A 15,291-nucleotide genomic window follows, 5' to 3' on the forward strand; every position below is an offset into this window, starting at 1 on the left:
AAAAAGAAATTTTTGCAGCAGGTGGTGCCCATAGCTCAGTGGGTAGGGTGCCAGCCACGTAAACTGAGCCTGGCAGGTTTGATTCCGGCCTGGGCCTGCTAAACAACAAGAACTGCAATCAAAAAATTGATTGGGGGGCTCAGTGCCCATAGTACAGTGGTTACAGTGCCCGCCACGTGCACCAAGGCTGGTGGGTTCAAACCCAGCCGTGGCCAGCTAAACAACAATGACACCTGCAACAAAAAAAAATTGCCGGGCGTTGTGGTGGGCACCTGTACTCCCAGCTACTTGGGAGGCTGAGGCAAGAGAATTGCTTAAGCCCAAGAGTTTGAGGTTGCTGTGAGCTCTGATGCCATAGCACTCTACTGAAGGTGACATAATGAGACTGTCTCAAAAAAATAAAAATTTTTTTTTGCAGCACACTGGTTGAAAATCACTGCCTTCGGCCTTTTGAGTACTCATGTGCATGTGTGTGAGAAAACTCTCCAAAACCTAGAGAGGTACCATTGGAAAGGAGAAAGCAGGATAATCTCTAGGGTTCACAGCGCTGGGAATAGTTTGTGTTCCCAGTAGCCAGAGTGGGAAGACATCATGGCTTCATGTAGAGACCTTAGAAGGGTATTACTTTAACAGTGGTTCCAAATTAGATCGAGACCAGCAGTTCTCAACCTTTGGGTCACGACTCCTTTGGGGGTCAAATGACCCTTTCACAGGGGTCACCTAAATATATCCTGCATATCAGATATTTACATTATGATTCATAACAGTGGCAAAATTATAGTTATGCAGTAAGCAAGGAAAATAATTTTCTGGTTGGGGGTCACCACACATGAGGAACCATATTAAAGGGTCGCAGTATTAGGAAGGTTGAGAACCACTGGTCTAGACTAAAGGCTGCTGTGATCCACTGTAACAAAACTTAAAAGCAAGACTTGAAAGGATCAATCGATTCTCAGTTAACTCTATTCTAGAGTTACAAAGCCCAGTAATACTTAAAGAAATGTAACAGAAATCCATCACCTGACAACATAAAATTTAACACTATCTAGCATCCAATAAAAAAAAACATTAGATATGTTGAATGAATGAATGAACCCAGGATTAACCTAGCTATTTTTTTATCAGAATTGATAGACAGTGACAACATGGGAGGTTACTTAGCTCATTGCATCATTTTCTGGTTTTTTTTTTTAGGTCTCAGCTTTCACCCCAAAAGACCCTGGATTTTGACTAGTTTACACAATGGTGTCATTCAGTTATGGGACTATCGGATGTGCACTCTCATTGACAAGTTTGATGAACATGATGGTGAGACAGTTTCTAGGTGGAAGTTAAAAGAAATAGAAGTGTTTATTGTATTCTGAGGTATTAAGCCTTGTTTGAGATTGATTCCTCTATGATTAAAGAATGTGGAAGTGATTGAACTGAAAAATCTTTAAAAGGATTAGAGGTTAAAAAGGATAGACCTCTCTAACATATATTACTTGCCTTCTCCCCCAGGTCCAGTGCGAGGCATTGACTTCCATAAGCAGCAGCCACTGTTTGTTTCTGGAGGAGATGACTATAAGATTAAGGTACAGGTTCTGTCATGATTGAGAATTAAGGAGACAGAACGATGTGGGAAGGAGTGGGGATTATGGAAGAGACTAAAAGATAGTACAACTTACTTATGCAAAGCTTAGATTTTTGACAACATTATCCAGAGAACTTAGCCAGCAAGTGTTTGTTGAATCCTTATTGTGTACTAGGCACTGTTTTCTTTTTTGATAATTTTGAAAGAATCAAAAACAAGAAATGGATTCTTTTCTCCAGGAGCTTTTATTCTAATAGAAGAGATTAAAATATACCCCCAAAATAGCATGTACTGTTTGGTGAATGATATGATATATATTTAAAGTGGAATAGAAAGAGCAGTCCAGGTGCTGGGACAAAAGGCATGGTGTAGCTGGATACCTTTGAGAAACTCTAATTAATTGTATATGGAAAAGACCTAGAGAAAAGGTCAGAGACGGGGGCAGTAGATGAGAGGGCCGGATCATGGAGTACCTGTTTATAGTGCTTAGGAGTTTGGATGTTGTTATATAGGTAACAAGAGCCATTAAAGGGGTTTAAATATGGGAGTTACATCAGATTTACATATTTTTAAAAAGATTATGTGGGCAGTAGTGTAAAGAAAAGATTAGATGATTTGGGCAAGACTGGAGGCAGAGTAACCCATTAGACTTTATGTGAGCGCCTGAGCTTAGGCAGTAGCATTTGAATGGAAAGAAGGAGATGGATATGAGAGCATCAGGAAATGAATTAGTAAAGTCTGTTGAATGGATAGTGGAGGGCCAATAAAGGAAAATCAATGAGATGACTTTCAGGCTCTTAGTTTGTTTAGGTTACTGGGTGGAAGAAATGTTATTAACTAAGAAAGGAAAATCAAGAAGAGTATGGTTTTCTGGAATAGGAGAGAGGTTAAGTCTCTTTCATAAGCTCCTTTGGGAAGTTATAGATTATACAGCAAAACTTACATGACAGGAATGAGAGTGACAGAAGCCTGTAGAGAAAAAGATACTAGAATTATAGGAAGGACAGTTTTTTCTGTTTTCTAGGTTTTAGGTATCGTGGAGGTGGTAGAACCGCAGACCACCAGATGGATAATGAATTCCATATTGGGCTTTGGTGAGTTTGATGGGTCTAAGGGACAGTCTAATGTAGGTATATCTGTACTAGAGATTTATTTGTAAATTCTCATCATGACGAGGGAGCAGCCACAGGAGAAGTAGCAGAAGATATCATTCAGGGAGTAGATTAAATAAGGAGAAAAACCATCATTTAAAATGGAGAGGAAATAGAGTTGAAATAGGAAAGAGTGATTTGAGGGGTTGGAGATAAACCAAGAGGGAAACACAGAAGTGTTTTGGATGCCAAGGAGAAAGAGAATTTGGGGAAGGAGAAAGTGGTCAGAATAAGATCAAGACTGAGAAGTATCCTTGGAATTGCTTAATTAGGAGGGCATTAGAGATCTTAGAACCTTGAAATGAAGTGACGAAGCAGACAATTTTAGGCAGTTCTTTGAAGAAGACTGTGATAAAGGGAAAAAGTTATGGCCTGTGACTTGGAAACTGTAAAAATGAAAATTTGCACTCTATTTACTTCTATAAGTCATTTTCGTTAAGTTTACTTATCTAGCCAAACCAGTGAAATTTACTTCATAAAAAAGGTTAAATCTCTTTTATAAGCTCTTTTGAGAAGTTATAGATTATACAGCAGAACTTACATGACAGGAGTGAAGAGTGATAGAAGCCTGCAGGGAAAAGGCATATTAGAATGATAGGATGGGCAGTTTTTTCTGTTTTCTAGTTTTTAGGTATCCTGGGGGCAGTGGAACCTCAAACCACCAGATCAATCTCATTGTCGTATTTCTAATATTATATTTGTTACTTATAGTGATGAGCATTGAGTATCGAGAGTGATTAACTTTTGTGGTGTGCGCCTGTAGTTCCCAGCTACTTGGGAGGCTGAGGCAAGAGAATCACTTAAGCCCAAGAGTAGGCATCCTCAAACTTTTTAAACGGGACCAATTCACTGTCCCTCAGACCGTTGGAGGGCCAGACTATAGCTTAAAAAAAAAACAACTATGAACAAATTCCTATGCACACTACACATATCTTATTTTGAAGTAAAAAACAAAATGGGAACAAATAAAATTCACACTGCCTCATGTGGCCTGTGGGCTACAGTTTGAGGACGCCTGCCCAAGAGTTTGAGGTTGCTATGAGCTGTGATGCCACAGCACTACCCAGGGTGATTCTGTGTCAAAAATAAATAAAATAAGAAGGGTTAATTTGGGTTTCTTATAATCTGTTTAAGAAAGGAAAAAACTGGATGTTGAGAAAAAAAATTCCCAAAATGATTATTAATATTTTGGAAAAGAAGTTATTTTCTATTTATGAAATGTCCAGAATAGTTAAATCTATAGAGAAAGAAGAGTAGTGATTATCTAGGGTCAAGGGGTTGAGAGGAAATGGAGAGTGACAGCTAATAGGCATGGGTTTCTGTTTAGTAGGATAAGTGTTTTAAAATGATAGTGAAGGTGGGCGGCGCCTGTGGCTCAAGGAGTAGGGTGCCTCCATATGCTGGAGGTGGCGGGTTCAAACCTAGCCCCGGCCAAAAACCACCAAAAAAAAATAAATCAATAAAAATAAAATAAAATGATAGTGAAGGGCACTCTGGGAGGCCAGGGTGGGTAGGTGGCTTGAGTTCAGGAGTTCGAGACAAGCCTGAGCAAGAGTAAGACCCCGTGTATACTAAAAATAAAAAAACTAGGCTTGGCGCCCATGGCACACTGGTTATGGTGCCAGACACATACACTGAGGGCGGCGGGTTTGAACCCGACCCGGGCCAAATAAACAACTGAAACAAAGAAACAAACAAAAAAAATAGCTAGGCGCTGTTGTTGGCGCCTGTAGTCCCAGCTACTTGGTTGGTTGGGAGGCTGAGGCAAGAGAATCACTTAAGCTCAAGAGTTTGCTGTTGTTATGAGCTGGGATGCCGTGGCACTCTACCGTGGGTGGCATAGTGACACTCTGTCTCAAAAAAAAAAAAAGAAAAGAAAGAAAAAAAAATACTAGCTGGGCATTGTGGGGAACGCCTGTAGTCCCAGCTACTTGGAGGCTAAGGCAAGAGAATCGCTCAAGCCCAAGAGTGAGATTTCTGTGAGCTATGATGCTACGACACTATGAGACTTTCTTTCTGTCTCAAAGAAAAAGAAAATATTGTGGTGAAGGTTGCACAACTGTGAATATACTGAAAATCACTGTATGAGTAAATTATATGGTATTTGAAATGTATCTTTATAAAGCTATTATTAAAATAAAGGTATTCTCTATTAGCTAGGTGGTGGATGTGTCATGTTGTGCTGTGGCTTTAGTTTTCATTTCTCTAATGACTAATAAAGTCAAAAACTTCTTCATAGAAAGGGGAATTATCTAGAAAAGTCATGTCTGTGGATCATCTTATTGCTTGCTATACCCAAATAAATCTGTCATTAGTATAATCCTAAAGAGTGAGAAAGAGAGCCCAATAAGTGGCCACAGATTAGTCTAAAACTCTTTTGGACTAACAGTTCTGGAGTTTGACAGGACATTAAAGGAATCAAAATACAGTAGAAACTCTGTAAGTTGACCGCTCAAGGGACAATCACAAACTGGTCAACATATGGAGGTGGTCAACATAAGGAACAAGGCCTAATGTATTGACACACATACATGGGGTGCATATCCAATCTGTGAAAATTAGGTCAACTTAAGGAGGTGGTCGGTGTAGGGAGGTGGTCAACTATATAAAGTTTCCACTATAATTTGAAGCTAGAAATAAAGAAAATTTAAAACACTGATTCTGTAAGGGAAATAAAAAGCAGTTAAAGAGTATTTTTTGTGGCATTATCTAATTTTTGTGTACTTGTATGTTAGATGATTGAACACAGGAAGTACTTTTATTTTTCATGTTATCTGCTCTTTCTCCTTTGTACACATACTTAACTGAGCATCTACCTAGTGTCAGCCACTATTTTAGGTGCTAAGACTATAGTAGTGTTAAGCATGATGGACAAGAACCTTGCCTTTAAAAAACTGATGCTGCCAGGCGCGGTGGCTCACACCTGTAATTCTAGCACTCTGGGAGGCTGAGGCAGGTGGATTGCCTGAGCTTACAAGTTCGAGGCTAGCCTGAGCCAGAGTGAGACCTTGTCTCTTAAAAAAATAATAGCCAGGGGTTGTGGTGGGTGCCTGTAGTCCCAGCTACTTGGGAGGCTGAGGCAAGAGAATCACTTAACCCAAGAGTTTGAGGTTGCTATGAGCTGTGACACCAGGGCACTCTGTCAAAGGTGACAAAGTTAATCTCAAAAAAAAAAAAAAAAATGCTGATGCTATGTGTTACATTCTTGTTTGGAAGACCATACTTCTGGGTTGGCTGAATTTGTTATAGGAAATGATAATTTACAAAAGAAAAATTCGAAATTTAAAGAAAAAGAATAGTAACAAGCTGGTCCAGATAGATTATAAATAAATATTAAAAAGAAATTTTTTTATTAAATGAAACTGAAAGAAAAAATTCTTCTGATCTCTCATTTTTATACTTTGGGGGGTGTTTTCTGAATGAAGAAGATGAGCTGTCTTTTTTATTTTTTTTTCTTTGGGACAGAATCTCACTCTGTGGCCCTGGGTAGAGTGCCATGACATCATGATAGCTCACAGCAACCTCAACTCTTGGGCTCAAGCAATCCTCTTGCCTCAGTTTTTCTATTTTAGTAGAGACGGAGTGTCACTCTTGTTTAGGCTGGTCTTGAACTTCTGACCTCAAGTAATCCACCCACCTCGTCCTCCAAGAGTGCTAGGATTACAGGTGTGAGCCACTGTGGCTGGCCAGAAGATGAGCTGTCTTATATATATTGTCCTGGTTTTAGTGTCTTCATTTGTGTCCATTGATGCCTGGTGTTTTGGTAGTTGACACAGCTTCGTTTCTCTGCTGAGCTCAGCCTAACTGAGTAATATAGTGTTTTCCATAGCAGTAAACTTAAGTTTCCTTGGTAAGTGAGTAGAGAGCACAAATATCTGGGCGTCATTTGCCACCAAGTTAGCCTAAGAAGCTGATGCCATGTGTTAGCATTGTTGCTTTCTTTGGAATCATGGTGTCTGTCCTACTTTTTTAAGGTAACAGATAAAGCATTTAGGGGTCTGTATTCACAGTAGAAAGAAGAATTCTATTCACAATAGAAAGAAGAATTTCAAGTTAAGATTTGGATGAGAAGTACCTTGTCTCTTGTTATTAAATAGAGATGGTTTCTCTCCAAAGAAAGAAAAACTTGCATAATTTTATCTTTAGCTTTTCCCTAACCTTTTCCCTACTCCTCCAGCCCCACACTGTTTAACTGACCAGTATTTTCATTCATATTCTTTTTTCCTCTTATCTTTAACCAAGCTTCCTACCAAGGTTCTGAGATATTTAGAAATACCAAAGTATAAATCCAGACTTGTTAATTGAGAAATCTGAGCCTTTCAGAGGCCCAAGACCCTTCATTCTGTTTCTTAGTTGGATTTTTTGTCTTGCAGGTTTGGAATTACAAGCTTCGGCGCTGTCTCTTCACATTGCTTGGGCACTTAGATTATATTCGCACTACATTTTTTCATCATGTAAGTAGTCATTGTGGTTCTAGTTTTGGAGTAGTCTTCATCTCTGTAGTAATTTTTTGCTTAATCTTCAGGAATACATGTTTTATTGACAGAATTGTGTTCTTAGAATGGCTCATTGAGGACCTATGTAGTATTGACCTTTCTGCTTTGTTTCTTTCTACAAACAGAAGCAGTTACAGTTATACTTAACTGAATTTAATTGGATTCAGTGGGCTCTATGAGGAAGTCTTGTTTCCCAAGTCTCAGTAACGAAAGCAAAAAGTAACATGTAAAGACTATTTAGCCTTTTTGGAATCAGTAAGATTGCTGAGAAAAGGAAGTATTTCTTTTGTTGTTGCGACAGAGTCTCACTTTGTTGCCCTTGGTAGAGTGCCATGGTGTCACAGCTCACAGCAATGTCAAACTCTTGGGCTCAAGTGATCCCCTTGCCTCAGCCTCCTGAGTAGCTGGGACTACAGGGGCCCATCACAACAGCCAGCAGAAGTATTTTTTATTTATAGATGTATCTCCAGTGTTTAGCACAGAGCTTAGCAAGTAAAACGCACACAAATATTTATTGAGCTGAAAAACTAAAAGAAAATAAGGCTTTTCATAACTTTCTAAGTAGATGGCAACTTGCTCTAGGCAAGGGTCTTCAGCAAGTCCTTTATGACAATGGCAAACAGATTCTACCTAATAGATTATCTTATTGAGAAGTTCTCATTCACAAATGTTACAGTTGTAAATTTTTCTTTCTATCCTAAAATTTTTAAAATTTAAGAAATAAACTATATTCAACCAATAAATTCTTAATTATTTCATTATATTCCTTCTAACTTAATTCAAGAAACTAAGCTTACCGAAAGCCAAAGACTAGCACAAGTTCTTTCCAATAGCATACAATTACAGGGAAATCCTGCCAGTTTGTGACTGGATTAAGAATTTGGGAGTTTTTGGGGCGGCGCCTGTGGCTCAGTGAGCAGGGCACCGGCCCCACATACCGAGGGTGGCGGGTTCAAACCCGGCCCTGGCCAAACTGCAACAAAAAAAATAGCCGGGCGTTGTGGCGGGCGCCTGTAGTCCCAGCTACTCGGGAGGCTGAGGCAAGAGAATCGCTTAAGCCCAGGAGTTGGAGGTTGCTGTGAGCTGTGTGAGGCCACGGCACTCTACCGAGGGCAGTAAAGTGAAACCCTGTCTCTACAAAAAAAAAAAGAATTTGGGAGTTTTTAATATGTGACTCAGGATCTAAATCCACTATAATACCTGATAGATCAAAGAAGGCAGTAAGCCTGGCTAAGTGAACAACAGCCTCTACTACATCCCCAAATCCTGGAATAGAAGGGTGTGATTTTTTTTTGAGACAGAGTCTCACTTTATCACCCTCGGTAGAGTGCCATAGTGTCACAGCTCACAACAAACTCCAAATCCTGGGCTTAGGCGATTCTCTTGCCTCAGCCTCCCGAGCAGCTGGGACTATAGGCACCCGCCATAAGGCCCAGCTATTTTTTGTGGCAGTTTGGCCAGGGCTGGGTTCGAACCCAGCCCTCGGTATATGGGGCCAACTGAATCCAATTAAATTCAGTTAAGTATAACTGAATTTTCCGTCAACTTGTCTCCAGTGCCAGCCCTGACCCAGGCATGAGTGTCCCACCCATAGTTTGCAACCTCTAGGTGTCTGTCTTTACCTCAAAGCTTCCCATCAGACCCTGTGTCTTCCTGGAGAGAACTTGAGGGGCAGTGGGCCTGCCTGACCTTAGGTCTTGTCCCCCACCGGCGACCTGATCTCTGTTGTCCCTCTCACCTTTCTACTTTAGGGTGTCTCTGTTTCCCTAGCAGGAGAAAGCCACCCAGACTGTACCCGAGAGTAACAGACCATGCAGGCTTACAACCAGAGAGCTCTCTCCTCTCCCCATTGCTCCTCTGCCACCTGAGGCTCCACCTTCCACACTGGGGGCCAGGTGCCCTGCAGAAGCTGTCAGCTCCGTGGCTCTCCACCTTTCCCTGTCCAACTCCATCACCCCATGCAGAGAGGGATTTGTTTGCTTGCTTTTTCCCGTGGGCGGGGCACTGATAACATTTGCACAGCCTGTGTGCAGGTCCCCAGGCACTGGGCACTCCACCCTTTTATCTCCATTCAGGAAGAGCTGCAAATACCAGCAAGGGAGAGTGATGTCACTGCAGACAAAACATTGAATTCACTGATATTTATCCTAAAACAACAAACCCTTTGCTACTTTCCCTAACTTATTTATAGCTCCAAATTATTGGCCAGAGGCCTGAGAACTCTGAGGAATGCTTTCTGCCTCAGTGCCAGCACCGAGAACCATTGCCTGTGCCCAGAAGATTCTCCCCAAAGCCCAGGATAGGGATATTACTATATTATTTTCCCCATTTTGTCCCCAGATGAGGTCCCTGGGTCTCAGGAAGGGCAAGAAATTTATTCAAGGCCACACAGCAATTAAGTGAAGGAGCATGGACTGGAGTCCAGTGGTCCTGGCTGTGAGTCCATCTGGTGCTGTCCCAGGCTCGCTGAGAGGTGGAACTGCTGAGGGACTGGGGGCGTGGAAGTGTGGGGTGGGGGTGCTCTTCAGGTAAACTGAGGATGATAATTCTTGCCACGTGGAGGCTGTGGTGAGAATTAGGTAAGGCATTCGTGGAGAGAGCTTGGCAAAGTGCATGCTAGCACATGGCAAGTGCTCAGGAAACAGAAGCATGGGGAAGACAAAGCTGGGCTTTGTGTGGATACCGGGCTGGGAGGGAGCTGATGCCCAGCAATGCCATGACCCTCAGTCGCTGTCCTGCTGGACCTGGGCTTCGAGTGGTGCTACCCCAACTCTCTGGAATGGCTTATTCTCAAAGCAGACACTGGATTTGAGAGGTGCTCAGGGTGGTGAGGGGGGAAGGCTGGCTGTGCCCATCACCCAGCAGCTTTGCCAGTCACCTAGCAGATTTGTGAGGAATCTCAGGGATTTTTCTTCCTTCTGGAACTGGCCAGTGAATGGCATCTCAAAATTTTGCTTTGTTTTCTGTTGGTTTGCTTTTTAGCATTTTGTCCCATCTGAAGTCACAGTTTCATTCCTAGTTTGGCCTTTCCCCTCTCTCCTGACCTCCCTTCAGGCCCTGGAGCCCAGAATGGGGCTCAGAGCAAAAGCTCCTCTGCATGGCACTCCCTTTTCTTGTCATCTCCCAGTACTCTGTTCTCCGTGGCTCTGTGTGCTGGCGTTTTGTGACACTGTACTTGCAGTGCTATTCCTGCTGCTGGGGAGAGTCTCTCCCAGGTCTCACTTTCATCTCCTTCCTGTCTTTGTTCACATGGCACCATCCACATGACCACGCTGTTTGAAATTGCACACTCCACCCTTAGCCTGCACCCCACTCTCCACTCCTGCCTTCTTTTATCACTCTCTCTATATATATATATTTTATTTTTGTAGAGACAGGGTTTCACTTTACTGCCCTCGGTAGAGTGCCGTGGCCTCACACAGCTCACAGCAACCTCCAACTCCTGGGCTTAAGCGATTCTCTTGCCTCAGCCTCCCGAGTAGCTGGGACTACAGGCGCCCGCCACAACGCCCGGCTATTTTTTTTGTTGCAGTTTGGCCAGGGCCGGGTTTGAACCCGCCACCCTCGGTATGTGGGGCCGGTGCCCTGCTCACTGAGCCACAGGCGCCGCCCCAAAAACTCCCAAATTCTTAATCCAGTCACAAACTGGCAGGATTTCCCTGTAATTGTATGCTATTGGAAAGAACTTGTGCTAGTCTTTGGCTTTCGGTAAGCTTAGTTTCTTGAATTAAGTTAGAAGGAATATAATGAAATAATTAAGAATTTATTGGTTGAATATAGTTTATTTCTTAAATTTTAAAAATTTTAGGATAGAAAGAAAAATTTACAACTGTAACATTTGTGAATGAGAACTTCTCAATAAGATAATCTATTAGGTAGAATCTGTTTGCCATTGTCATAAAGGACTTGCTGAAGACCCTTGCCTAGAGCAAGTTGCCATCTACTTAGAAAGTTATGAAAAGCCTTATTTTCTTTTAGTTTTTCAGCTCAATAAATATTTGTGTGCGTTTTACTTGCTAAGCTCTGTGCTAAACACTGGAGATACATCTATAAATAAAAAATACTTCTGCTGGCTGTTGTGATGGGCCCCTGTAGTCCCAGCTACTCAGGAGGCTGAGGCAAGGGGATCACTTGAGCCCAAGAGTTTGACATTGCTGTGAGCTGTGACACCATGGCACTCTACCAAGGGCAACAAAGTGAGACTCTGTCGCAACAACAAAAGAAATACTTCCTTTTCTCAGCAATCTTACTGATTCCAAAAAGGCTAAATAGTCTTTACATGTTACTTTTTGCTTTCGTTACTGAGACTTGGGAAGTTTTTGAAATTGGATGGTCTGACTGGAAGAAGTCAGGCTATAAAACAGTATTCCCATCCTAGAGGTAAAAAGAGAAGAACTTTCACAGAATCTTTACTTATAAGATGAATGCCACTGAGAATTTGTTGACATTCATCTTAATTCTTAAGCCAGAACTTGTCTGGCTTCCATTCTTAATTCTTATAGGGTAAAGTGCCAAAGTTGGGGTAAGCCTCTGGAAAGGTGGGGAAGAGGAGGTAGCTAGCCCCATTGCTAATATAGCTGAGGATTAAGGTGGCAGAATACTATTCTAAAAGAGAAAAATGATTATAGGAGCCTGACAGAACAAGTTTGTTTAATGTTTAAAGCTTTTGTCTGGAATATCTTTCAGGAGTATCCTTGGATTCTGAGTGCCTCAGATGATCAGACCATCCGAGTATGGAACTGGCAATCTAGAACCTGTGTCTGGTAAAGTAGAAAGCAGAGGGCTGAAAAGAATCTTAATTTCTAGTTTTTCATTATCAGCTTCTCTTCAGAACAGTCATCTCCCTTGTCAAGTGAACCATGTCTGCTGACTAATTGTGGACTGTATTCATATTATATGTATAAAATGTTTCTAAGTACAAAATAATAAATACAGAGTCAATCTTGCCAGGCGCAGTGGGTCACACCTGTAATCCTAGCACTCTGGGAGGCTGAGTCAGGTGGATTGCTTGAGCTTACAAGTTCGAGACCAGCCTGAGCAAGAGCGAGACCCAGTTTATAAAAATAGCCGTACATTGTGGCGGGCCTGTAGTCCCAGCTGCTTGGGAGGCTGAGGCAAGAGAATCACTTGAGCCCAAGAGTTTGAGGTTGCTGTGAGTTGTGGCACTCTACCAAGGGTGACAAAGTGAGACTCTCTCAAAAAAAGAAAAAGTCAATCTCATTAATAATGTATGAATTTGGATCTTCTGATAATTTCTTAGTAGAGAAAAGAGGTCATATTGCTAACCTTTTAGAATATGAACTTTTAGCTGGTTTTCAATCCTTTTTCCATAAAACTGAGTCAAGGTCTAGACCTTTGTCCTACTTTGTATTTGTGGCTGCAGCTCTATATAGAACTTTCCATGAAGAGGTAAGGACAGTTTAAAATTATGTATGTCCTTTAAGATGGACTTCCTGGGCAGCGCCCATAGCTCAGTGGGTAGGGCACCAGCCACATACACTGAAGTTGGCGGGTTTGAACCCAGCCCACGCCAGCTAAACAACAATGACAACTGCACTAAAAAAATAGCCTGGTGTTATGGTACAGTCCCAGCTTCCCAGCTACTTGGGAAGCTGAGGCAAGAGAATAGCTTGAGCCCAAGAGTTGGAGGTTCCTGCGAGCTGGGACACCACGGCATTCTACCGAGGGCAAAATAATGGAACTCTGTCTCAAAAAAAAAGAGAGAATGTGTGGAGCTCGGCACCCCTAGCACGGTGGTTATGGCACCAGCCACATACACTAAGGGTGGTGGGTTCAAACCTGGTCTAGGCCAGCTAAACAACTGCAACAACAACAACAAAAATAGCCGGGTGTTGTGGCAGGCACCTGTAGTCCCAGATACTCAGGAGGCTGAGGCAAGAGAATCGCCTAAGCCCAGGAGTTGGAGGTTGCTGTGAGCTGCATGATGCCATGGCACTCTACTGAAGGCGACTAAATGAGACTCTGTCTCTAAGAAAAAAAAGATGCAGTTCCTACTAAAATCTAACAGGTAATTTCTAGTTTGAATCAGAAAGATTCTGTTTATTTTGATAGTTTAATATTTCTTTAATCCGAGAGAAGAGCTATGCAATCTCAGGTCTCCTGAAATTAGTAATATTTAAATACAAAAGCATTAGAGGCAAGAAGAGAGCTATTGTTAAAACAGTTGACCTTAATATTTTTTATTCAGAATTATTAGGATGACCTATTTTTCTCTCCATAAAAATATAACATCTGTTAAATATGGGAAAAGGTATTTAGTTTAAGAATCTATTGATTTCCACCTCTAATTTGGTGTTTATCTTTTTTTTATTTCTTACAGTGTGTTAACCGGGCACAATCATTATGTAATGTGTGCTCAGTTTCACCCCTCAGAAGACTTGGTTGTATCAGCCAGCCTGGATCAGACTGTGCGCGTTTGGGATATTTCTGGTGAGCTGCCCAAGTTCAGGGGACAACCTGGTCAAATCTGGTGCAAAACTGCAATTGCTTAAAATAGTGATTATAGTTACTTAGAAAAGGACGATTTAGAATATTTCATTCTCTTGTAATAGCATCTTTATTTCTGAGGCTAATGAATCTGCTTTGATCATTCTTCATATTGAAGGGATTCTCTAAAAGTGGTTATTCTAGAAAATTCATTTGATTTGAAGAAATGTTAACTTTAAATTAGATCAGTTTTTAGTTAAAATCTATATACCATCAGGGTATTTGATTAAGAATCAAGCTTTCTGGGCGGCGCCTGTGGCTCAAGGAGTAGGGCGCTGGTGGTGGCGGGTTCAAACCCAACCCCAGCCAAAAAAAAAAAAAGAATCAAGCTTTCTGTTAAAATAAGAAAAATAGCAAGCCTCGGCTTAGTGCCCGTAGCACAGTGGTTGCGGCACCAGCCACATGCACCAAGGGTGGCAGGTTCAAATCTGGCCTGGGCCAGGTAAACAACTACAACAACAACAAAAAAATAGCCGGGCATTGTGGGAGGCGCCTGTAGTCCCACCTACTTGGGAGGCTGAGGCAAGATAATCGTTTAAGCCCAAGATTTTGAGGTTGCTATGAGCTGTGATGCCACTGTGCTCTACCGAGGGTGACATAGTGAAACTCTCTAGAAAAAAGAAAAATATTAAGCCAGGTGTGTTGGCTCATGCCTGTAATCCTAGCACTCTGAGAGGCCAAGGTGTGTGGATTGCCTGAGCTCACAGGTTTGAGACCAGCCTGAGGAAGAGCAAGACCCTGTCTCTAAAAATTGCTAGGCAGTACAGTGGGCCTATAGTCCCAGCTACTCAGGAAGCTAAGGCAAGAGAATTGCTTGAACCCTAAAGTTTGAGGTTGCTGTGAGCTATGATGACATGTCACTCTACTGAGGGTGACAAAGTGAGACTCTTGTCTCAAAAAAAAAAAATACCTTTTTGGACAAAAAGAAATTTTGAGAATAGATTGATGCAGGAAAACTGGATGCTTGGATTGTGTTGTTTTGTTTAGAAATAGGAAAAAATCCTCTGTTAGGTTCCTTCTAGTATAAGGAACATGGTTGGGATAGGGGAGTTGGTGATTTTTATGTCCAGAATACCCTTTAATGGTCAGATTTTTAATAGGCAGGCTTCTAGGAACAGAAATTAACTAATTTGTAGATTTTGAATAGTTGAGATAGTTCTTCCTGTCACAGTTTACGTTTCATGATTTTGAAATAGTGTTTAAATGTTTAGTCCTACATAAAGGAGAGCTAAGAAATTGCTAACTAGAAAGTTTGTTTGTTTCTTTTTTTTTTTTTTTTTTTTTGGCCGGGGCTGGGTTTGAACCCGCCATCTCCGGCATATGGGACCGGCGCCCTACTCCTTGAGCCACAGGTGCCGCCCCTAACTAGAAAGTTTAAATGCAGAGACAGGAGGACTGTACCTGTGAGATGGAAACTCTCTGTATTGGAAACAGAGAAATAAGACGTGAAATATTGTGGTTCTCTGCCTTTCTGTATTTACTTATAACCTGATAATTATCTCTTATTTGTTGCCTTAGAAATTTTGAATTTTCTGAAACGTCAGTGGCTAGACTACAAAACAGT

The 15,291-nt window shown here is 41.7% G+C and overlaps 1 protein-coding gene across 2 annotated transcripts in view; it reads left to right on the forward strand.

The window, feature by feature from the left end:
• Positions 1-15,291, forward strand: part of COPA (COPI coat complex subunit alpha) — a 48,009-nt gene that overhangs the window by 3,925 nt on the left and 28,793 nt on the right. For both annotated transcript variants that reach the window (XM_053604505.1, XM_053604506.1), the window contains exons 2-6: positions 1,195-1,308; positions 1,501-1,574; positions 7,098-7,178; positions 11,907-11,983; positions 13,561-13,670. In XM_053604505.1, coding sequence (XP_053460480.1) covers positions 1,195-1,308; positions 1,501-1,574; positions 7,098-7,178; positions 11,907-11,983; positions 13,561-13,670 — 456 coding nt within the window. The remainder of the gene's footprint in view (positions 1-1,194; positions 1,309-1,500; positions 1,575-7,097; positions 7,179-11,906; positions 11,984-13,560; positions 13,671-15,291) is intronic.

The sequence above is a fragment of the Nycticebus coucang genome, chromosome 10, assembly GCF_027406575.1.
Source record: "Nycticebus coucang isolate mNycCou1 chromosome 10, mNycCou1.pri, whole genome shotgun sequence".
NCBI classification, from domain to species: Eukaryota; Metazoa; Chordata; class Mammalia; order Primates; family Lorisidae; genus Nycticebus; species Nycticebus coucang.